The 24,103-nt window shown below is 38.4% G+C and overlaps 2 protein-coding genes across 4 annotated transcripts in view; one reads left to right on the top strand and one right to left on the bottom strand.

Annotated features, from left to right (window-relative positions):
* The window catches only part of COMMD8 (COMM domain containing 8), a 37,653-nt gene that overhangs the window by 7,209 nt on the left and 6,341 nt on the right, over nucleotides 1–24,103 (top strand). Inside the window, exons 3-5 of one of the 3 annotated variants that reach the window (XM_033425493.2) lie at nucleotides 294–446; nucleotides 2,010–2,165; nucleotides 17,429–19,299. In XM_033425493.2, coding sequence (XP_033281384.1) covers nucleotides 294–446; nucleotides 2,010–2,165; nucleotides 17,429–17,512 — 393 coding nt within the window. In that variant the 3' untranslated portion in view covers nucleotides 17,513–19,299. Of the gene's footprint in view, nucleotides 1–293; nucleotides 447–2,009; nucleotides 2,166–3,178; nucleotides 4,102–17,428; nucleotides 19,300–24,103 lie in introns of those variants that run through there. The other 2 variants (XM_004268297.3, XM_033425492.2) reach the window with 2 other exon arrangements.
* The window catches only part of GABRB1 (gamma-aminobutyric acid type A receptor subunit beta1), a 400,458-nt gene continuing 390,551 nt past the window's right edge, over nucleotides 14,197–24,103 (bottom strand). Inside the window, exon 9 of the mRNA XM_004268298.4 lies at nucleotides 14,197–23,292. Within this exon, the coding sequence (XP_004268346.1) occupies nucleotides 22,948–23,292 (345 nt within the window). The 3' untranslated portion in view covers nucleotides 14,197–22,947. The remainder of the gene's footprint in view (nucleotides 23,293–24,103) is intronic.

Below are 24,103 nucleotides of genomic sequence, written 5' to 3' on the forward strand. Positions count from 1 at the left end.
GGAATTAGGAGACTGGGATTGACACGTATACATTATCAATACTATGTATAAAATAGACAAATGATGGGAACATACCGTATAGCACAGGGAATTCTGCCTAATGCACTGGCGTAACCTAAATGGGAGGGAAGTCCAAAAGGGAGGGGATATCTCTATGTGTATGGCTGATTCATTTTGTTGTGCAGTGCAGGCTAGCACAACATTGTAAAGCAGCCATACTCCAATAAAAATTAAAAAAATAAACAGAAAGGCCCTTTCACTGATTTTCTAACCATCTATTTTTATTTCCATAGATATCTCAGCAGTTGGATCAGTTGAATTCATCTCATCAAGAAGCTATCATGAAATGCTTAAAAAGTAGGAAAGATGAAATCAAGCAGGCTCTGTTGGAAGAAATAGTTGATATTTCCTCTTCACAGCTACAGGATTTTGATTGGCAGTTAAAGGTGAGAATATATTTATTTATGAGTATTTATGCTTTTTATTTCATTTTTTGAATAGATTTATTTTTTGTAATATATATCTAAAATTTCTGTATTTTGGAGAATACATTTTCCTAAAAATGTATCAAAGATAATTAAAATTACATCTTTTGTGTTAACTTGGGCATCAGTAAGTGCACTGCAGACATCTAAACCATGTATAATAAATTACAAGTATAATAAATTTAATTAAGTAAAGCTTTAAGTCATTAAAGGACTAAAAGTCATGTAGATGAAGGAATAGATATGTACTCTGTGGCTCTGGCGAATAGGACAAAGGCTAAAGTATATGATTTGTAATAAGATAGGTTTCAATTCAACCTAAGAAATAATAATTTAACCACTATACGTATCTGAAAATTATTATTTTTTTTTTTGCGGTACGCGGGCCTCTCACTGTTGTGGCCTCTCCCGTTGCGGAGCACAGGCTCCGGATGCGCAGGCTCAGCGGCCATGACTCACGGGCCCAGCCGCTCTGCGGCATGCGGGATCTTCCCGGACTGGGGCACGAACCTGTGTCCCCTGCATCGGCAGGTGGACTCTCAACACTGTGCCACCAGGGAAGCCCTGAAAATTATTTTAACCTCTTTTTGAGTTAGCACACTCCTTCTCATAGCTGGTACTCAAACATAGGCTGGGAACCACTTGTTGGAAATATTGAGGAAAATTATTGATGAGGCGCCAACCTGAAGGTGATGCTTTCTCAGATATTATGGGTCCTGTATTTTGGAGAGAGGATGGAGGAGCTACGGGAAGGTTTGTTTGGTCCTGTAGTGTATGCACCACAAGGGAGATCCTTTGAGGTTGGTTGTCAGGGAGGGAGTCCTTTACTATTGCCCAAGTAAACTTTTGCAAGTGGTAGCACTCCAAAATTCAGTTATTGTGGGGTTACTGGCTCAGATTCCAGGAAAACTGAGTTTCTCTTTGCCATCTGCCAGTGAAGCTATGATGATTGTTTCAAAAAGCTTTAGTATCGTAAACAGTTGGTTCTTCCATTTTCTCTAGACAGAAAGTAGAAGAGGTAAAAGTGTCCTATGTTTTTGTTGAGTGGCTCTGATCGTAGATGGTATCTTGATAACATTTTTCAATAGTTTAATAGAGAGTTATCTGCTCATTATTTAAGCATCTTAATTTCTGAGACTTAACGGTGTTTTTAGTTTTATCTTTGTACACGGACTTTCATCCTGTTGTTATCATTACACTTCTTTAAAATTCTGTTTCTTGATGCATTGGACCCATTCAGTACTTCCCAGCCATAACGCTGCTCTAGATTTCTACTCCTACCATAAAATCCTGACTGCTTGCCTTTTTCCCCTAAACTACTTTCTCTCTTTTCTTTTTCTGTTCTTCAGATATATGCTGGTTTGGCATGGGTTTAATTTCTTTTATTCCTTTCACATTTCCCTGTACTTCATAGTAAACAGGAGTACTCTTTTTTCTAACGTGTTGTTTGTAAGCTCTGATGCATATGTAATATATTCCTTTTTAATACTACTTACTAATTAGTATTTTTCTCATTTTAAACAGCTTGCACTTTCTAGTGACAAGATTGCTACACTACAAATGCCACTTTTAAACCTTCATCTAGATGTGAAAGAAAATGGTGAAGTCAAGCCGTATTCTGTTGAAATGAGTAAAGAAGAGCTGCAGAATCTAATAAATTCCTTGGAAGCAGCTAATAAGGTATGTGTTTTAATTTTTTTGGTTCAAAATATTTAATTTCTGATTGATACCATTAGAGCAATATAAGAAAAACTAATCATTTATGTTTAATATTTCTTTTGTTCCTGATATTTTATGTCAAGCACAGAAGATACTTTGATATGTTCTTTAGTTTTAGATATTACATTAATTATAAATTTAATTTACATTAATAGAACATAATTTATCAAGTGGTTATTTTTTTTAAAGAAAAACAGCTAGATTTGTTTTGCTCCAGTGCTTATTAATGGTAAAAAAATTTTTCTGAAGACATTTAATGATTAATAATAGTTAATGATCTTGAAGAAAAGATTGTCTTATTTACTGGACAAATGGTAGAAAATCGCTTTAAGTACCAGAGACAAAATATGGTTTGTAGTTATTATGACAGAAATCAGCTTGAGACAAAATAGAGCTAATGAAGGACCAAAAGCTTTACATTTACAAAGGAATGGCTAAGTAACAGTAACAATTCCGAGTGTTTAATGTGAAAAATAATATTTAGACAGTAGAAACTGCTGCCGTGAGGAAGACATAATTCCCTACGTTGCGTATGTTCCTTTCCTTGTTGCCAAGCGTCGTCTCTAGTGATCGTGTCTCAAGAATTAAAGTCAGTTATTCTTACCAACCTCTCTTGCCACTAACCCATCTTGGCTCGATCTTTTTGAAACTCTGGTATACTTCATCTTCCCTCCGTACTCTGCAGTCACTCGGCCATTGTGGTGCCTTGATGACTGGTCCACAGGCCCAGTAACAAACTGGTAGCCTGGCTTGCCTTTGGATGAGGCTACAATCTGGAGACGTGTGTGGCAGAGCCTGGTGTAAATGTTAGATGAGTCTGAAGCATGGATCCTGGCAGACCTGTGCCTTCTGTGCGTTGTACTTGTCAGTTCTCCAGCCCCTTCTTCAGAGATTTCAAAGCATCTCATTCAGCAGATACTGGCATCATTCTGGGATAACCTGATTCCCACCCTTCCCTCCCTTTGTGTTTTAAGGTGGTCCTGCAGTTGAAATAACTGGAAGTGATGAATACCAATATTACCGGATTCCACTGCTACAACTGATACGGCAGAGTGAATACCATGTGTTAGGAAACCTGGGATGTACTCTTATGGCCTGCTGAGAAAGCAGCAGTGTTGAGATTACAAAGACAACAATTTATCAACTTCCCTAAAGAACAGGAAATAATATGGTTGACAAGAAATGCATAAAAACATGAAAGATGAAAAGGCTATAATAGCAGTTTATATTTTCATAGTGACTGTTTTGCTTCATTTATTACATATTTGAGAAACCTTTACAGATACACAGTTTTATTGAAAGCTAAAAGTAGGCTCTAAAGTAATGGAAACTTACAAGCATAAATATACTTGAATATTGCTTAAAGAACTATGTGAATAGCAAGGATGTTTATTATGGATATATATGGTTAATTTGTGATATTTTAAAAAAATAACTTTTAAAGAATGTATAAGCTACATCTGTAACTCAGGAGATTCCATGTTTTTCTCGTATTTCAAAGGGAAGTTTATAAAATGTAAAATTTCTTAGAGAAGTGCTCCAGACATGAAAAAACACTAAATCTGTGTGAACGATTTTGAGTTTTGAATTCTAGAAACTAAAATCTCGTATTAGAACATAGATAAAAATGAAAATAACACTGTAACTTCTGTATTTCTGTGTCTGATCAGGAGAGTATGCTCTGATAAAAAGAATACGTCATTGTATAGAGTATACACTACTATCAAAATGTCAGCTAAGACTGTATATAGACCACATTTGTTGTAAACTCTTAATTTGTTACAAACTCTTAATGAAGTTTTGGATGTTAACAACTTCATTGGAAAACAGACCATTTTTAATTTCAGTTAACTTTAAAAACAAGCATTTTGAGCAAATAAAAAGTATTTTATTTTTATATATTGCTTTATTTCAGATGGCTTTCTACATAACTCAATAACACATCATTGGTACCTGATTTTTGCAAGATTTATGATTCATTAGAGCATCAGATTATTATTCGAGGTGTCCAGAGCATTCCCTCTTATTCTCATCATACAGATGAGGGTAGGCTTAGTGAGATTAATAAAAGTGAGTGCAGTTCAGACGGTGCTGCTCAAAACGTGTCTGTAGGCTAATGCCACTCTATGAACTGTTTGTTACAGCTTGGTGATTAGATGTGGAGCTTGTGCCACAATGTTCATCAATATACTTCTTTCTTCACTGAGAAATTTTGGCCAGGAAAAAAAAAAAAATCAGCTGAACTAACCAGCGTGCTTTGGGAGGTAGTTGTTTTACCTTCTTGTGCAAATTCCTTATGTCGTTGTGGACCAGTAACAGTTTGTAGGCGAGCACTTGCAATAATACTGATACAGGGTCCTTCAGAATTTCAACCCTCCACAAAGTCCTTCCTTTGAGAAGGGAAAAACCTTACTCTGCTTAGTCCTTCTCTCACTACGTTATTACTACATTACCATATGTAAATGCTTTATTGAAATCTGACTGATATAGACTGCACATATTTAAAGTGGGCAGTCTGATCAGTTTTGACGTCTGCACACCCACGAAAGCGTCACCTCAAGGTGGTGAACAACCAGTCACTCCTGAAAGTGTCGTCCTACTCCTTTGTAATCCTTACTCCTGCGCCCTTTACCCCCAGACGACCACTGAGCTGCGTCCTGCCATTATAGATGAGTTCCCATTTTCCAGAGTTTAATATAAATGGAATCATACAGTATGTTCTTTTTTTGTGTGATCTGGCTTCTTTCAGTATTATTTTAAGTTCATCCATGATACTGCATATATCAGTGGTTCATTCCTTTTTATTGTTGAGAAGTATTCTGTTGTAGAATTCCACCATCATTTGTTTATCTGTTCACCTGTTAATGGATGTTTTGGTTGTTAACAGTTTTTGGCTGTTACAATACACAGAATGCTATGAACATTCTTGTATGTGTCTTTGTATGGACATATGCTTTCTTTTGGAAGTAAATACTTAGGAGTGAAATGGCTGGATCATGTGGTAGGTGTATGTTTATCTTTTCACTGCCAAACTGTATTCCAAAGTGATTTTTACATTTTACATTCCATACCACAGTCTATGAGAGTTCCACCTCCACCGCCTCGCTAACACTTGGTATGGTCAGTCTTTCTAATTTCAGCTGTTCTTAGGTGTGTTGTGGTGTCTCATTGTTGTTTTAATAATATTCATTTCCCTAATGATGTTGAGTATCTTTTCATGTGCTTATTCGCTGTCTGTATATCTTCTTTGGTGAAGTGTCCAGATCAGTTTCCCATTTTTAAATTGGATTGTTTTCTTCCGAGTTTTGGGAATTCTTTATATAGCCTGGATACAAGTCTTTATCATATATATGCCTTGAAAGTATTTAAATATTCTCTCCTAATCTGTGGCTTATCTTTTTTTTCTTCTTTTTGTAAATAGTTTATTTTTTTAGAACAGTTTTGGATACACAGAAAAATGAAGCAGATAATACAAAGAGATCTCATATACCCCACATCCAGTTTCCACTGTTATTAACATATTAGTATGGTCCATTTGTTATAATTGATGAACTAATATCAATACATTATTATTAACTAAATTCCATAGTTTATTTAGATTTCCTAAGTTTTTACCTAATGTCCTTTTTCTCTTCCAGGATTCCATTTCATATTTATCATGTCTCCTTAGGCTTCTCTTGCTGTGATAATTTCCCATACTTGTTTTTGATGACCTTGATAGTTTGAGGAATATGGGTGAGATATTTTGTAGGATGCCCCTCTATTGGAATTTAATAATTTTCTCCTGTGTACACTGGGCTTGTGGGTTTTGGGCAGGAAGATCACAGAGGTAAAGTGCCATTTACATCACATCATCTGAAGGGTACAGACTCTTAACAGTATTTATGAATTGACATTGACTTTGATCACCCAGCGGAGGTAGTGTTTGTCAAGTTTCTTCACTGTAAAGTTATTCTTTATTTCTCCTTCCATACTGTCCTCTTTGGAAGGAAGCCACTATGTACAACCCAGACTTAAGGAATTAGGCTCCCCCTCCTTGAGGTCCGAATAGTTACATAAATGCTTTGGAATTCTTCCACATAGATTTGTCTCTTTATTAATTAATTTAATCATTTATATAGTATGGACTCATGGATATTTATTTTATACTTTGGGTTATAATCCAGTATTACTTATTTTATTACTTAAATTGTTTCAGCTTTGGCCATTTGGAGCTCTTCACTTGGCTCCTTTGTCCTTTGACATACCCTTGAGGTGGATTTTATTTATTTATTTTATATTATCTCCTCAACTTCCTGGCAATACTAGATGCTCCACGCTCATCTTGTCAATTTCCTTCCCAGTCCTAGAATCAACCATTTCTCCAAGAAGCCCTGGTTCAGTTTATTGAAGAATGGTATTAGAAACCAAGCTGGGTGTGCTCATTGTTGTTTTTTGGGCCCTCTCAGCTGACCGAACAAAGAAATCCACGCATGTAAACTAACCTGTGTATATACACATATCTATAAATACTTCTTTATATAATCATCTGTATATTAAGCTGCACATGAGTTCCTCCTGATGTCTCCAACTCTGCTTCATTACACGGGGATCGTTCTAGCCTGCTACCCTCCCTTATCTGTGAATTCACATTCCAGCAGTGAGAAACCTGAATCCCCCCATTCACCATTCATTCCAGAATATATATAGCAGTGAAGGTTGTTAATCTGTACCCCTGTGTGGGAGGGGGAAACTTTCTTTTTCTTCCCAGGAAGGATTTATTTCTTTTGCCTTTAGTCTCACAGACTCCACTCATTTCCAAGTTACTTGGGTCAGTACCTCTCCTCCCCACTCCCTTCTTGAGGTTGTTTTATACATTTGTAATAGTGAGATTTTTTTGCTGTAATCTGTCTTCCTTGCTGGGATCCCCCAGCTTCTTAAATTTAAATTTGCATACATTAAGGTGTATTCTTTTTGTTGAACAGTTCTGAGTTTTGACAAATGCCTAATGTCATGTTGTTGGGGAAGGTCATCGAGAGGATGTGACCAGCTGTTGACCCGTGAGCTGGACCCTGGCAATAGGAGGCTCCTTGCCCCCTCCCCTGTCCTTGGAATGTGCATTCCACTTGTTTTCTCCACTCCCACAAGCTGCCCCAAGGATCCTGCCCAGAGGTGATAATGTGGTATTGAGACTCTCTGGACTGTATATGTGACTGAATCCAGTTAAGGCTTCTATGTAAACTTTTAAGACTTGGGTGGGTTGAGGCAGAGATCTACTTGTCTTGGTGGCCGCCCAAGGCAAGTCTTGGACGTTGCCTTTCTCGTTAAAACCACTACCTACTAATCTGGAGTGGTTCACCTCTCACAGGGCAAGAGATCCTTGCCCTGCATGGGTGGGGGCTGGTTTCCGATTACACTTGGGAAACTCCCGAGGTTGTGAACTAACACATGTACTGACTCCACAGAATAGTTCAACACCCTAAAAATCCCCTATGCTTTACTTAATCATCCCTCTCCACCTTCCTCAGAACCCCAGACAACTAGTGATTTTTCTTAATGTCATTATAGCTTTCCCTTTTCCGGAATGTCGTGTAGTTGGGATCACGTAGTGTGTAGTCTTTTCAGACTGGCTTCTTTCACTTATCAGTATGCTTTTCTTCCAGGTCTTTTTGCCTTAATAACTCATTTCTGTTTTCTCTCTGAGAAGTATTTCATTGTGTAGGTGTACCACCGTTTATATTCACTTGTTGAAGGAAATAGGTTCTTTTCATTTTGGGGGCAATTATGAATACAGCTGTTGTAACCATGCACAGGCAAGTTCTTATGTGGACATAAGTTTTGAAACTAACTGAACAATACCTAGGAATGTGATTGTTGGATCGTTTTGCACAACTGTGTTTTTTTAAAAAATAAATTTGTTTTATTTATTTATTTTTGGCTGTGTTGGGTGTTCGTTGCTTCACGTGGACTTTCTCTGGTTGTGGAGAGGGGGGGCTACTCTTTGTTGTGGTGCGTGGGCTTCTCACTGTGGAGGCTTCTTTTGCTGCAGAGCACGAGCTCTAGGTGCATGGGCTTCAGTAGTTGTGGCTCACGGGCTAGAGCACAGGCTCAGTAGTTGTGGCGCATGGGCTTAGCTGCTCTGCGGCATGTGGGATCTTCCCGGACCAGGGCTCGAACCTGTGTCCCCTGCATTGGCAGGTGGATTCTCAACCACTGCGCCCCCAGGGAAGCCCCAGTTTTGCACAACTATGTTTAATGTTATAAGAAACTGTCAAACTTTTTCAAAGTGGCTATACCACTTTGCATTTCTTTCTTTTTTTAAAATTGTGGCAAAAAACATAACATGAAATCTACTCTCTTAAATGTTTGTCTGCAGTACAGTATTGTTAACAGTATTGTTAACATGTATATACATTGTTGTGCAGCATTGAGACTCTATCCATGAACAGCAACTCCCTATTTCTCCCTCCTCTAGTCCCTGGCAATCCCCATTCTGCTTTCTGCTTCAAGAATTTGACTACTTTTGATACTTCGTAAGTGGAATCACGCAGCCTTTGTCCTTCTATAGCTACCATATTCCATATGCTTACCATAATGTCCTCAGGATTTCCTTCTTTTTTTTTTAAAGGCTGAATAATATTCCATTACATGTATATACCACATTTTTTTAAAATCCATTAATCTGTCAACGGACATTTAAGTTGTTTTCACCTCTTGGTTATTGTGACTAATGTTGCAGTGAGCACAGGAGTGCAAATATCTCTTCGAGAGCCTGTTTCCAATTATTTATGCTAAATACCTTGAAGTGGGATTGCTGAATCACATGGTAGTTCTATTTTTAACTTTTTGAGACATCTCCATACTTTTTTCCATAGCCATGACATCATTTTACATTCCCACCAAAAGTGCACAAGGGTTCCAATTTCTCCATATTCTTGGCTGGTACTAGTGACAACAGAGATACACAAACCCCTACCTTATGCTAGCTTCTTCTTATTTATAATCCCTATAGCAAATCCTAAAAATGCTATGTATATATTTGTTACTTTCTAATTTAAATAAAACTGGATGGCCATTTCTTTCTCCTGTTGTATAACATAGTCTTCTGGAAAGAGTAGCCAAGTGTAGGGTGTCTAAACCCCTGGTAGCTCTGCAGGCCAAGGCTCTGATGATAAAGTGCAGATTCCCAGTTATATTGCTGGCTGAATGTTAAAGCCATCTCTAGGCTGGAATTTAGACTCTTATTGAAAAGCTATTCTACTAATCACCAATTAACGGATAAATGAACTTCACACCTTTTGTCTGTTCATTATTTTATTGTCAACATATTATTTGTGAAGGGAGAGAATGAGTTCAGAGTTTGGAAGTCTTCAAATTAGGAAAGACTGACAAATAGGCCAACTCTACTATTCATATTTACAGTGGAGATTTTTAAAAGAAATATGACATAATGCACCTCACAAATGGATGCTATTAAAGTCCGTTTTAGGCATCATTTTTGAATACAAGGAAACTTCATTTCTTCTTTTTTTATTCCCTAATATGTAAACACTCCATATGTTCAAATGTTTGTAAGGCATGTTATCTTAATATTAAAAAAAAAAAAAATCAAAGTGGTACAGAAATAAGCTCCTGAAAGAGTGCTGGCATTTTTCTCCCAATTGTTGGATAATACTGCAAAGAATTTCTTCCAAATAAAGGGATTTTGTTTTGTATTAAATTTTATAATAAAAGCTCCCAAATGAAAGATTCAGAATTCTAAACATTTTTAAGGATTATAAAAAGATATGCCTGAAATCTTGCATGTTTTTAAACATAGTACAAAGTAAGCTTTTTATATGTAGGCATTTTTAATAAAAAAAGTTTTATTTGTGTTTTAGGAATAAACAGGCTAACATAAATTGTACATATTTACAGCAATAAACTTCATTTCAGAAGCTGCACAACGGCTTTTGTAAGTACAGCTGATGGTTTTTGACACCAGCCTTCAAACGTGTTTTCTTTCTTTCATTTGCTGCAACATTTAAAATCTTGTAGTACTAAAGCAAAGAAGACAGCAACTTATTTTATAGCAAAGCCACACTATTAACAAAATAATGAGTAAACTACAGTCCCGTGAGTGCTAAGGTATGAGACTGTGAGTCCTGAAATCGAGAGCACAAGCATTTCTTGTGTCCATACCTGATTGCATGTAAGTTGATTTTGCATTTTACAAGAATACATGATTACTCAATGAATGATGAGTAGAAAAAAGGCCATGAAGGGTAAAAGGGTCAGTAATCAGAAGACACTGAACAGCTTCTTGGTCACTGATTCACTGCTAAACGGGAAATCTATTTCTTCTTTCATGTGTATAAATCACAGTCTCCAGGCTTCATGGATTTTGTCCACAGATCATTTTTGAGATAGCAAAGGCCTAACGTCAAATACTTTAAGCATGTAAAAAGGAATTAATGAAACGGTTAGGATATTTAATCAAATTCCTAACAGAAAGGGTACAAGTCAAGCATACTGTATGAAATTTTGATTTCAAATGTAAAAAGCAACTACAGAAAAGCACAAGTTTCATTAGAGAGAACAGCAGTTTCAATCAGAAAATACAGTATATACTGATACAAAATAGAAAGTTGGATTACAAAAGTAAGGAGTCTACCTTTTCTTTCTTGGCATTGGTGAAACCTGTCTCATTTCATTAAAATTTCTGTAGGTTTCTGGAAATACTCATTCTTGCCCTTGAGCTTTTTAGTGGTCTGGTAGGTATACAAAAGTATTATCTGCTTATGTAAGAAAGCAGATGCTTATGTCAAAAGAGCAAAAGAACATTAATATATTGTAATTTATGTACCTCTGTAATTAAAGGAGTTCTGCCTGCTGAAAAATAAAGAGGGGAAAAGGGGTTATTTTATTTACAAGAGCTGTGTAATGCCATTCAGGAATTAGCTAATTCACATTTAGTAGGAGGGTAATAGACAATTCAGCAAAATGATTAGTGGAGATTAAAAAACACAAGGAACAAAACACTTAACATCTTCTAACATATTTGGTGAATTTAGCATAACGGATTTTGAGAGGCAACGGAAGGTATGCATTTCTTTCTGTATACATGTAGCACCTGCTTTTGAAAGATCCAGTTATGTAGTACAGGGTGCTGTGAATTAAAATAGCAGGAGACTGGTTTGGAAAGTTCAGCTAATTTTTGGATTCAATCAAGGTTTAGTTGAGGTGGTAGCCAAAGAGATGTTCCATTGCTGACAGGACAGTAATTTTCCCAATCTTTAGCCTAATGAGTCCTGCTTTCCCAAACCTCCTGAATCACTGTGTAAAGATCTTTGCCTCAAGTTGAGTCTCCTTGGGTAAAGACAGAGGAGTGAAATAATTATTCAGAGATGATGGACAGCCAAGAGAATTTTTCAAGCAAGCCACCCTAACCCAGATGAGTTTCTCTCAAAGAGAGTTTTATTTGTATTTATGCAGTATTAAAGTTTCCTCTTTACATTTTCATTAACCTTTTAAATGACATGACAGCATTATTTCACATTAGCCATTAGGTTCCCATCACAATGGCACAAAATGCTGCCTAGCGTTCAAAAATAAAAAACTTAAAGATGTCAAAAAAAAAGTTTGGCCCTTGTAAACATTTATATCATTTGGAATTTCCAAAACCCTCATGCAACCTTGACTTTGTAATAATGCCACATGGTAGTTTTTAACAAGAGGGTTATTGGCCCTCTCTAAAATAAGGAGTTGAGCAACACAGTCAATGAATATATGCATATCTAATCAGGAGTATTCCATACTTAGAAGAGTAGTGGATGTTCTGAATGTGAAATTTCACTTGTGTATATGATTCCGTTTTCCACAACACTGCAGTGAGTTAGAATAATCAAGGGGCTTCCCCCAAGATGTCTCAGTGGCATTGTTGCAAAATAGAAAATAGTTCAAGCTTTATCCAGTGAGTATTTCAAAAAGATGTAGGCAACAGATTAACATGAAATTGATTCGCTTAAAAAAAAGAAAAAGCAGATACACTGCAATTCAATGTATTTGGGGAAATATCAAGTAGAAAAATATGTTATCTAGTAAAACTGGGGTGGCTGGTTGCCACTCTGAGGTAAGGCTTGCAAATGATATCTTTTATGCAAATAAGTAAATATATATAACAGGAGAACAGGGAAGTTAGCAGCTGAAAGGAGAGGGGCAGAAAAGGTATTTCTCTGTACATCTGTTTTATGCAGTCTTGAGGGACAGTTGGTGCATGTCAAGAACTGCCCATCCCCCTTAGATAGTTCTAAACCTTCTATTTACTTCTTGGCAGAAATGAAATTTGGTGTGCCATACTCTCTGGGAGGACTCTCTTAGGATTCACATTGGAGTGTTCCAATTACGCAGTGTAGTCCCAGCTTCAAGAGTAAACGCCCAGTAGAATCTAGATCCAAAGGCTTTTAACAAGGCAAACTTGGGTAAACGAGGGAAAAATGAAACTTTAAATAAAACCGTTCCTTCTTCCATAGAGGAAAAGCAGTAGTAATTAGCATGGAAAGTCCAAGTCTGCTAGACTGGCAGACTCTAGAATGGTGGTGTTAGGATTCAGTTTGTATAGTCATAAACAATGGAAAAAATCTCAGTGACCACTCGGCACAGACCCTAACCTGGGTTCAGTTGTAACTCTAGCTGCATTTAAAAAAATCCACTTAGAGGTTGCAGACATAGGCTCAATGGGACTAAAATAACTTGGGGGAGGGTAGCAGGGACACCTGCCTCACAAGGTATTATCTATAATTCTGAAAGTAATGTCCATTATGGACATTCTCTGTTGCTACATATAGCAACATAGATTATTCAGTCAGCATGTACAGATTCTCTACAATGGACAGAATAATAGATGCTTTGGGCAATGCAAAAGAATTAGAAAATGGGACATTTACCCTTAAAGACCTTACGCTTTGTTTAGGGAGGCAGAGCATCTATTTGCAAAACTACTGGAAAATACACAAATGAAGTAACTATCTTTGGACAAAATGGCCACAAGAATTGAGGGTGAAGGGGAGAGGGAGAGTGAACAGAATGAGGGAAGTTTGCTCATGATGGCTTTTTGGTTGATGTTGGCTGGATTCATTAGGGAGGCGTTAGGAGGAGGCTGAGCTGGAGATAAAATGTAAAAATTCAAGCACAGCAACGAGAACATTTTGGGATGATAGGTGGCCGCTGCAGTGGAAGGGTAGGGAAAGCGTAAGGATTAGCATGCTTGAAGCTGAGTGAGGGGTACAATGAGAAATGAAGTGAGCATGAGTGATGGAGAAGACTGAGGTCAGTCATGAATAAAAGCTTCATAGGGAGCCAAGATATTTTCTCCAAGGTGTTAATATTAACTTGCTAATATTTCCCATATCCTCCAGGTATGGGAATCATGAGACCTCATAATTAGCATGACTATATAACTCGTTATCTAAATGGACAATTTTGAGTGAAATTATCTATTGATAATTTACACACTGGCACTATCTCAGGCAAACTGGGGCACGCTTCAGGCTATTTAGATGTTGTACAAGCTACTCCTCCTACACTTTCCCTCAAGAGAGTAATGAAAAACTTTTGTGTGGAGGATGGAGGAAGGATGGAGAAGGATTACAAAAAAGAGCAAGACTGTTTACTCGGCACAGTATCTACATACTGGGAGAGGAAATCACTCTCTTTTCTCCTACCTCCACTCATCTTTGAACTACCCACAACCTGGATCATCAGGTTAAAAAGATTAAATCCAGGCAGTGTAGTAGAGTGGAAAAAGCTTTGCCTTTGGAGCCAAGAAAAACTGAGATTGAATACTAACTCCATCACTAACTAGTTATCAGATCTTGGGTAAATCATTTAACCTATTTGAGCCTCTATTTCTACATATTGGTTTTGTCATCTTAACTTCACAGCATTGTAGTGAAGGTCAAACCAGGAAATAATGTGTGGGAAAGTGTTTTTTGATGCCTTAGACCGATGTGTGACAGTTATCGTTGGATATCTACCCAAAAGCCATTCTTCCCTCTTTTTTTTTTTTTTTTTTGGTTGTACGCGGGCCTCTCACTGTTGTGGCCTCTCCCGTTACGTGCAGGCTCAGCGGCCATGGCTCACAGGCCCAGCCGCTCTGCGGCATGTGGGATCTTCCCGGACTGGGGCACGAATCCGTGTCCCCTGCATCAGCAGGTGGACCGCCAACCACCGCGAGCCACCAGGGAAGCCCCCTTCCCTCTTTTTGTTAACATATTCCCCACCCCACCTCCTTTTTTCCCAGACACTGGGCAGCTTGGGGTTAGTGTTGTAAGCCAATCATGATAATTCCATTCCTCTTATCAGAGGCTGGTTCGGGAATGGATGTGTTATCCAACCCTGGCCAATGGGACAACAGAGAAGACTGTTGAGGGAGTTTTTTGGGAAGGATGTCCTTGCTCTTAAAAACAAATCCAAGGCAGGGCTTTCCCTTATTTCTTCCACTTGATATGAGTGCGTAAGTGTAGCCACTTTGCAACCATAATGGCTGCTGATAACATACAGAGTTAAGAACTGGTTAGGGAAGGGGCCTGAGTCCTGAATGACATCACTGTGCTATTGAAATAATTAACCCAGTAACTGCGCTACTTCTAACTGTTATATGAGATAACATTTTGATTGTTAAAGTTACTTTTAGTTGTATCTTTTGTTACTTGCACTTAAATGAATCCTAATTGATATACATATTAGTAAGTACTAATCTCAACTTGGTGAAAATTTGAAGACTTAGGAATGCTTCCTCTGTTTTGAAAAAAATGAAATTAAATATGAAACCATCACTAGGAAAAAAGTGTGGGAAACCAGTAATAGAAAACTATTAGCTCACTACTTTTAAGAGGAGTAATGAATACATCTGTACATAGGAAGGTTTTGTGGGGTGTGTGAGGTCGAGGGGCAGAATATTAGGATAACTCTACAAAAAAGAGACCATCTCATCCATAGAATGGCCTATGGTGGAAGGAAGGAATTTCCAGGCACTCTCCTAACAGTTTTGAATGGTCAGGGGTTCTCAGGAGAATCATGAAAGTTTAGAGATGGAAGGTATCTTTTAAAAAAGGAAAAAAAAGTTATGAACATCTGTGTGCAGGAATCTCATTAGGGATCTTGTTCAGACACTAGGATGCATCTTTAAAAATGTGAATAGCTAGAAATGCTGATTGCAATTTAATAAGTAAACTTTCAGTTTTGCCATAGCTGTGCCTAAAACATTTGACAGATTTAATGATTTAAGTGGGGGATAGGAGGAGGTGGGAGAAGTGGGGGCAGAGAGAGTAGATAACAGACCTGGAATCTTTTCCAATAGATGGGTGGCTGCCTCTTACCTGAGAGCTCAATCATACCTGCTATTCCTCTTACAGGACACAGGACAGTGATGGCGTCTAGGATGGGAAGGAATATGGAAAGGCACTGCAATAGCGTTTCTGCTCAGATGCTGCTTAGAAGTTGGCTTTTCCACTCATTTTTCCTTTCCATGGCCATTCCTGACTGAGTTAGAGAGAATGGACTAAGGGATCTTTCAGATATCTGAAAACAGAGATCACGATGATTATGTTATATGAGACTCTCCAGTGCTTTTAGAGGGAAATATTGTAGTGTGGACGATTACTAAAATCATAAATTTTTTTTTTTTGCCACTTGCCTGAAAATTTAACTCTATGTTCTCTATATATTTTTAGAGGACTGTGAACAAGTTTTGAATTCAGTTCACTTTACACCAGATGGCTTACTCCCAAAGACATGCAACAAGGAATATAACTAAATTTGTGGGGCTGTGTTAACAGAGGCCATGAGACTCCTGTATCTTTCTGGTAATCTCCTACACAAATGAATCTCTTTAAAATTCCCTTTGAAATTTAGTACTGCAAGGGAACTTGGAGGTCATCTGGTGGAATGTCTGTAGTCACACAACTAGGCTGTGATAGTGACAGCATAAAGCCCAGGTCACAAAATCCTAATTCCAAGGTGTCTGCTGTTCACTATAATTTCCTTCTCCCCACCATGCAGCTCATTTATAGTTAACTTTTTAAGGTTAAGCTGCACATTGCTTGGTATATGTTTAGAGAACTTTCTGTTCTCTAAATATAGAAATGTTGTCTGGAGGAAAAAGATGTTCCACATATTTTATAGGGGCAGTTTAGACAGTTTGCCTTATGACCTGTCCAGTTACTAACTATATTTAATGTCTGCTAGAAGGTTGAAGAGGAGTGGGTAGGGTAATGCATAGAAGTGGAAATCTGTAATAGGAATCAGATATAGAAAGGATGAATTAGGTCAAGTTCCTAGAGGACAGTCTGTAACTAATGGTGTGCTGTGTAAATGATTAGCCATTCTGGGAGGAATAATAATAGATTTTTAAATGGCATACAATTAAGACTGAAGAAGTACACAAACGAGTTTGATGAAAAAGAATTGATACAGTGTGAATTCACCACATTACAACTATAATGTAAGGAGATGGTCTTATCCTCAAACTTTGGTGTAGATAATGTAGTTTTCTTAGGTTTGAGCTTATGATTTTTATTTCCATTTCATTTTGAATTAGACTGGGAGGGAGAAGGTTTAGGTAAACGTGTATTCTGTATACAAGGGACAGAAAAGCAGAAAAGAAAAATAACCCAAGGCAGTTCAGAAGAGGCTACTGTGATTATACAGTAGCTACCTCTAACGTTCTGTTAAAGGCAATAGGAGTAGGAATTTGGGGAAATTATTAAAATTCACTGTTTTTGTAGATTCAATTGAAGATATGTAGTATAAGTCCAAAGAAGCTTAAGCTTTCTGCTATCCATGGGCAAGACAGCTTATGAGGTTTAGAAATGAGAAAGGAAAAAGAAAGGGATTGATTTCATTGGGTTAAGGCATGAGTCAGGATGATGTATGGTGCCAGGAAGGAATGAACACAAAAGAGGTAATCTGTTTCACGTTGCCAAACTTGCAAAATGCATAAACATATCGTATTTGAATAGTTTTCACCTATAAAAAATTATATTGGAAAATGTTCCCCCTTCCCTGTTTTTCTTCAAAAGGAAACCCAGGGAGAAGTAGGAGCCAGACAGCAATACTGATTGCTCTTATTTATCCTTTGGCTTCTAACTGGGGCTGTTTTAAGTTAGTGAATCTGTGACCCTGTGTACTTTAGGCAAATGCATAATGTTACTTGGCCTCTCTTTTATGAAACAATTTTTATTGATTTATTTTTCTATTGTCTTCAGGAGAGAAAATGCAGGTATGAGAATGGTTTCTTTGCCAACTGGTTCAGAAAGATACCTTCTTTTCCCACACCGAATTCCTACTGAAGCCTTGGTGATGAGTGCTGATTGTTCCAGGGTGGACAGGGTATCTAGGGGCCAATCAGGAATGGTTGCCAGTCCCTTGATGTACCAAGGACTTCTTGAAATAGGAAAACCGAAACAAAACAAACAACTGTTAGATCTCTTCAGTTCGAATAAGGAAATTCTTGGTTTGGAGAAATAAAAACAAACTCAAAACTATGCTTATCCTTCCAGGAACTTAGTATTTTCTGGTTTGAAGTTCTTCTATTGAAAAGGATTTCCTTTCAAATGTTTGTGAAGTTGCAGCCTCTAACAGTGGAGTTTTCTGTCAGCTTAGTTGATTTCAGTTATCTGGAAAAAGCAGGATTTAAGCAAAAGCACAATGTATTCTGGACCTAGAAATTGACTTGATTAGTTCCAACAGGGCTTTTTTTCTTATTCAATTGATTGTGGACCCTACTTGGCACATTTTGGAGCCAAAATGTCTTACAGTGATGGCTCCCTGCACTCTTCCTGGCACTTAAAATGCTGGCAATAAAAGCCTTGCCTTGCTAAGTTCTTACCTGCAAGAAAGACATTGATCACTCTCAAATGTTGCTAAGAAACCAATCTATTTCCCTACTTGCTTAGAATTTCTGAATTTCTGTGGATACCGTCACCCTCTCTGGGACTGCCAGTCTGCATGGAAACACATCTTATGGCATAATATCCCACCATTCCGAAGACTTTTTCAAGAATACCAGGACTTGGGAGAAATATATTTGAGAATATTTAATTGCCAGATTCTCTTTTAAGTTTAACTAGCACATACCAAACATATCTCAGGCCCCCAGTTGAAAAATACTTGTCAATACCCAGTCCATTTATACCAGTACTTCTTTTTACCCTTCAAAAAGAGTGACATGGTCACCTCTGGATCTTTCAGGCACGAATCAGCCAGTTGGTGTTATCAGTGTCATTGGCTATCTCCTCCTTTTCTCCTTCCCATCATTTGCGCATTCGACTGTTTACCCTGATCAACCATCCATCCATTTCTATTAGAAAGTATTAGAAGTTCTGGGAACACTTGTGGAAGGAAAGAAGGTACAAGCTAAAGCTATTGGTGCAAATGAAGCTTTGGATTCCCTGTGGATTTTGATCACGTCTTCTATTCTTGACCCCCTCAACAGCATGGATAATTTGGTATCTGAAATGAGTAGCCACAAGTGACTGATAAAAACGCATCAAACTTTTCATGGCATGGTTCCAGGAGCAGCTCGTTAAGATTCCTGTCTCTGCTGGTGTGCTGTTCCTGAGCCCCAGGGGTGTGCAGACTTCTTGGTAGCTCCAGTCCCTTTCAGTGGGGTTGAGGCATGAGGCAGTGATCACAGACACCTGGCAGAATTACACAACTGTACACACACAATGTCAGAGAAAGAGCAAGAGCTAAAAAGATTCTGGTTGGACCCAAATCACTAGTCATTTCACTTCATGAATAAAAGCGAGTGCCTTGTAAGCTTACATTATTTACAGTGCTCGTATTTTTCAAACATCCACCCAAAAGCTGAGGACCACCACGCCACAGGGAACAGTTCCATGAACTATGTACAGAATTTACAAGGAAGTTTACATAATATTCTACATTCCATTAACAACTTGACCTCTGTGTTGACTGTTTGCTTTCAAGCAACAGATATTTTTGTTCGTTTTTCTGTCCTCCTCATCCCAGTAACTGCTGATGAACCAACATGAACAAATGCTTGCACATTCCTTTACCCTCCCTCCTGGGATAAATATTTGATTATATTTGTTTAGGGGCAAAAAAAAAACAACTGTGGCACATCACCCTTTGTAAAATACTATTAAAGATTGTCCATATAAGAAATCTTGGAGAGCTTTTCCTTCTAACATTATAAATAGATCTTTTGTTTGTTTGTTTGTTTCACTTGGCAAATTTCGACTGAGCTCTTTCTGAAGTGAATATTTATAAAGCAGTCATTGATTTTAGAAAGATGGAATTTGGTCAACATCTCTGTGTATTGTACGTAATGCTTTTTAAGGAAAGCCTATCCTTGGATCCATAAAGCAAACTTTATTCTCTGCACCACATTTTCTCTTTGCATTTTCAAGATCCTTCACTGATTGTAACGGACAGTAAAGACGGTATATGTGAAAACACTTTAGTCCGCAGAACTACCAACGAGTCTGCTGTTTCTATTTGGCAATGGAGAGGATGGGGGCAACAATCCTGGATAATTCAAGCCAAAAATATGTCTTTACCTGGGTCTTGGCCTCACAAAGCTGGTGAGTGTAATGCACATGTCACCCCTGATATCTTAAGTCAAGAAACATGACTGGTTGGAATGAGTGTGAAGTCATCATTGGCAAATAAATGACGGGATTTCTGCTGGGTCTATACAGGTTAAGTCTAAGACTCAGTCTATTTCACAGTTTATGAACTATGAACATGGGGTCCCCTGGACATGACTGTGGCATAAGAGAGTGCGTCCGTGCAGTTTTCAGCCTCTGCTGCCACTTTGTTAATACAGGAGATTATGGCTAAAAGAAAACAACCCCCAAATGGTTAAACAGTAACCCCTCTAAAATGTAGCGATCTGAATCTTTCAGGAATGGGGACCAGGTTGAGGGCACTTAAGAATGTCTAGCAATTTTTATGTTTTATGTCATCAATTTGGGCAAGACAAGGTAGAGAGGCAGAGAAGGAAGGATTTTTTTCTGTGTACTGTTCAGCCTGGAACGAGATTGGGGAGGATTTGGCTAGGAGGTGTCCGGAAGAAGGAAGCGAGGCCAGAGGTTATTAATTAGAAATATGGCAGCTTTTCCATTTTTCTGGCTGCCATTGCCTCTAAAACCAGAGCTATGTAACACAATTTGTGTAGTGCTAGCTGTGACTGTCTACATCCAGGAGGGCCTACAGTGACACCATTTCGTGCCTGATGGTAGATTCAGGCTTACTAAGTTTTACATTTTACAAAGGATAAAAGATAAGAATTCAAAACGTTCTTTTTCTCTCAGAGATGCTTTACATCTAAAACTACAAGCATCAAATCCTTTAGACTATTAAGGCAAGATAATAATAAAAAAACTATGCTCAATCTTCTCCAAGAAGAATGATCTAAACAGGTAAAGAGAACTTGTTTTGTTATGGAACACAGATCAACAGAGACTTTGTTTCTGATTTAGCATTTCATCCTTAAAAACTTTTAAAAGAGTTTTGACTTATTAATTCTTGTTAGGTATCAGCCAAAAGCCTCACTTCCTGTGTTCAAAATAGACGGCTACCCAGTGGTTCCTGGGTAGTCACTGGGAATATTGACCTTACTATCACTGGCATGGCCACGTTCTAGTCTATTTGGGCATTTCACGATGGAAAAGCATCTCACCCTGCCAAAGAACTAACTAAACAGAGTTTCGAAATGGATTGCTTCATCCCCAGAGGCTGGAGATTTTCTTGACCAGGGAACTGTGATTATACAACTGAAAACTTAAATGAAATTTGGTTCCCATGCCCGATTCATTTCTCATAAAACCACTGAGATAATTTTTCCAGTTAAAGCAGGGTTTTTATATTCTTACTAACATACATTAGCTATAGCATAACCATGTATTTATTTGGGGGTTCTCTTTTCCTCTTGCTTTCTAAAAGAACACCTCATAACTCTCCTTGGGTTTATCTGTAGAAATTCAGCTTCCTCTTTTCAATTAAGTTTATAATCTCTAGCAGCTGATGCTGTTGTAAACATGGGCCCTCATCACAACCTTAGGGAGAAAGCCAGATCGTCAAACAGAGGCAATCATCCCTATTATTACCTCAACTCATATCACATCCATAGATGAGGTCCCAACTCGCCTTCATGACTGTTTGGCCAACTTTGGGTTTCACTCAGTCTTGAAAATGAACACATAGAATTCTTATATGCTCAGGCTGAACACATACACAAAAATAACGAGGCTTTAGTGACATAAAATGAGATGAATCTCAACTCTAGTTGGTTGGATATGGTTAGAATTGTGTGCTGGGCTCTTGAGGGATGCTCCTTGTATGATGAGCAAAGTAATCCATGAGCAGAGATAAGGCAGAAGCAGTAACGACTGTAGACAAGGGCTGTACTTTCAGAGCTGTTGTAAATGTTTGAAGGCTCAGTGATGTTGTTATTCTGTGGTTTTGCTGTTTTGAAGGTTTTCTTTAAAGTAGAAATCTGGCGTTGAAGGAGCATGATACCAAAATGGGTATATGTGCATTTCCTGAAGCATTCATTTCCTGTGTTGGAATGCAGAGCTCAGAGAGCAGAGGCATAACATGCTAGCTGAGGAACTAGCACTGTGCAGCTACCTTGTCACCATTAGATACTGCTCTCTGGAAGGCTAAGAAATATATACTATTTGATTAAAGATTTGGCAGTTCAGGTAACTGCCCAGGCACCCTTTTCACAGCACATAAATCTTGCCTTCCTCATGGAAAGGGCAATATTTTTCTCAAGCAAAAATTTCTTACCGCCCTCTTCTTCAAAGCACACCTCCCCCCCGCCCACCACCACCAGCGCCTTTCTCTCAATCTCTCTAAAGGAGGAACGAGGGCAATGTGATGCCATGGCTTCATGACACAGCGTCAAGTGATTCCAGGCTGAGGAAGTAAGTTCAGGGCTGCTCATTTGAAAGAGCTTAAAAATGGTCACTGCCCCCCAAACTCCTTATACTTAACAAGAAAAGAAAAATGTTCCCAGTGGCTACCAGGTTGGATTCTAATGTTAATTTAAATCTGCCTGGAAGTCTGAGAAAGAAGCATTTTTCAGAATATCCAGCTTAAAGGTGAGGTGAAGATGGCAGATTGGGTTTGCACAACCTGGGGCAGCGCTTGCCAGTCTCCCCCTCTTCCTCCGTGGAGCTGGGACCCCCTCCTACAGTGGACCTGGGGCAGCTTGAGGGTGGAGGGGAGTCTTCCTTCCTCTTCTAGGCTCCTTTTTGTTCTCCCTTCTTCCTGGAAATCTGTAACTTATCAATGGCTTTGTTTTGTCTTCTGAGATCCTGGAAATTGTGTTGTTTTTTGGCAGCATGAGATTGTTACAGTTGACCAGGAAGCCATGCACACAGAGAGCTGGGTCCTCTTTTCAGTTTTACTTAAAAAATAATCAGTCAAATCCAGGGCGGCTAGAACTGCTAAAGATCTGCCTATCTAATTTCTCTCGTTGTGTGTATTTGTTTGTAAACATGGCAATTAACAGAGCTCTGAAAGAGCCAGTAACCTGGACCACAGTAGACTGGAAAAAAAAATAGAGTTTTTTTTTTTTTTTTTGAAGTAAACATGGTGCAGTAATAAAATTGATATGCAAGACCTAAAACCAATTGGATGACTGAATCTCTTACCTCAAAAAGCACAGCAGTACCGCTGCTGGGGACCTGTGGGATTAAAAACTAAGAGAAGAGGAAGGTAGTCGTTTAAGGAACCATGGGGACTGAACTTAGTGTACATAGTAAAGCCAATAAACGACGTTAAAAAGAGAAAAGGTGATGGGGAAGAACATTCGGGACCACTTGTCTATGGAATTCACATCAGTCAAGTCGGGGATTTTGACTTTGAGCTGCGAGGCGCGCCTGCGGAGGCGCCCCTTGCTGTGGGCGCCGTGCCGGTCCAGCGCGCGCCCGTACGCCTCGCGGCTGCTCAGCGGCTTGCGGTACTGGATGCTGGCGCTGTCGTACGAGTACATGGTGGCCTTGGGGTCGCTCCCGCCCGTGAGCACTTCCGAGCCGCTAGTCTCGTTCCTGATCTCCAGGGTGCTGAGGAGAATGTTGCCGTGGGCGTCCACCTGACGGAGAAAAGACGGGCTCAGGCACAGCTGCCCGGACGTTCGCTCGTTTTGGTTAACTTGTAACTGTTGATACTGCGTGGCACTCAATACACACCGTCTTGCTAGACATCTGGCTCTGTGCGCCTCCTGGACATCTATCTACCTGCCTATCTATCATCTATCTATCTACCAGCTATGTATCGAATCCATCATCTATCAATCCGTCTAATCTACTGTTTATCTATGATCTAATCTATCATCTAATTTACCATCCATCTACCATTTATCTAATCTAATCCATCCATCCATCTATTCATCCATCCACCATTTATCTCCACTCACAAAACAGTATGTGTGTGTGTAGTATATTATTAAATATATAATTTTATATATTATATATAAAATATGTAGTTTTTAAAAACTACCATTTATCGAAGCCATATAAATACATTACATATATACATATATTTTGTAACAAAAATGCCATAGGTATTTGAAAAAATAGCATATATATGTTTATATACATGGCATTTTTTCTTGTTACAAAGTGATATATGGAAACATTCAAAACTATAAACAATCAGGAAACAAAAAGTAAAAATTAATAATTTCACCTTCAGTGTCGATTATTTTTAATATCTTGCTAAACTTCCAGTCTTTTTTTTATTCATATATACTTAAAAACACAGACTCACCTAGTATATTTTGCTTTGCAATCTGCTTTTGTCAGTTAATAGTATAGCCTGGTCATCTTTCCACGTTAATAAATATTCCTCTGTGACAGCGTGTGTTCATAGATTATATGGATAAACCATAATTGAATCAATCT

This window comes from Orcinus orca, chromosome 4, assembly GCF_937001465.1.
Source record: "Orcinus orca chromosome 4, mOrcOrc1.1, whole genome shotgun sequence".
NCBI classification, from domain to species: Eukaryota; Metazoa; Chordata; class Mammalia; order Artiodactyla; family Delphinidae; genus Orcinus; species Orcinus orca.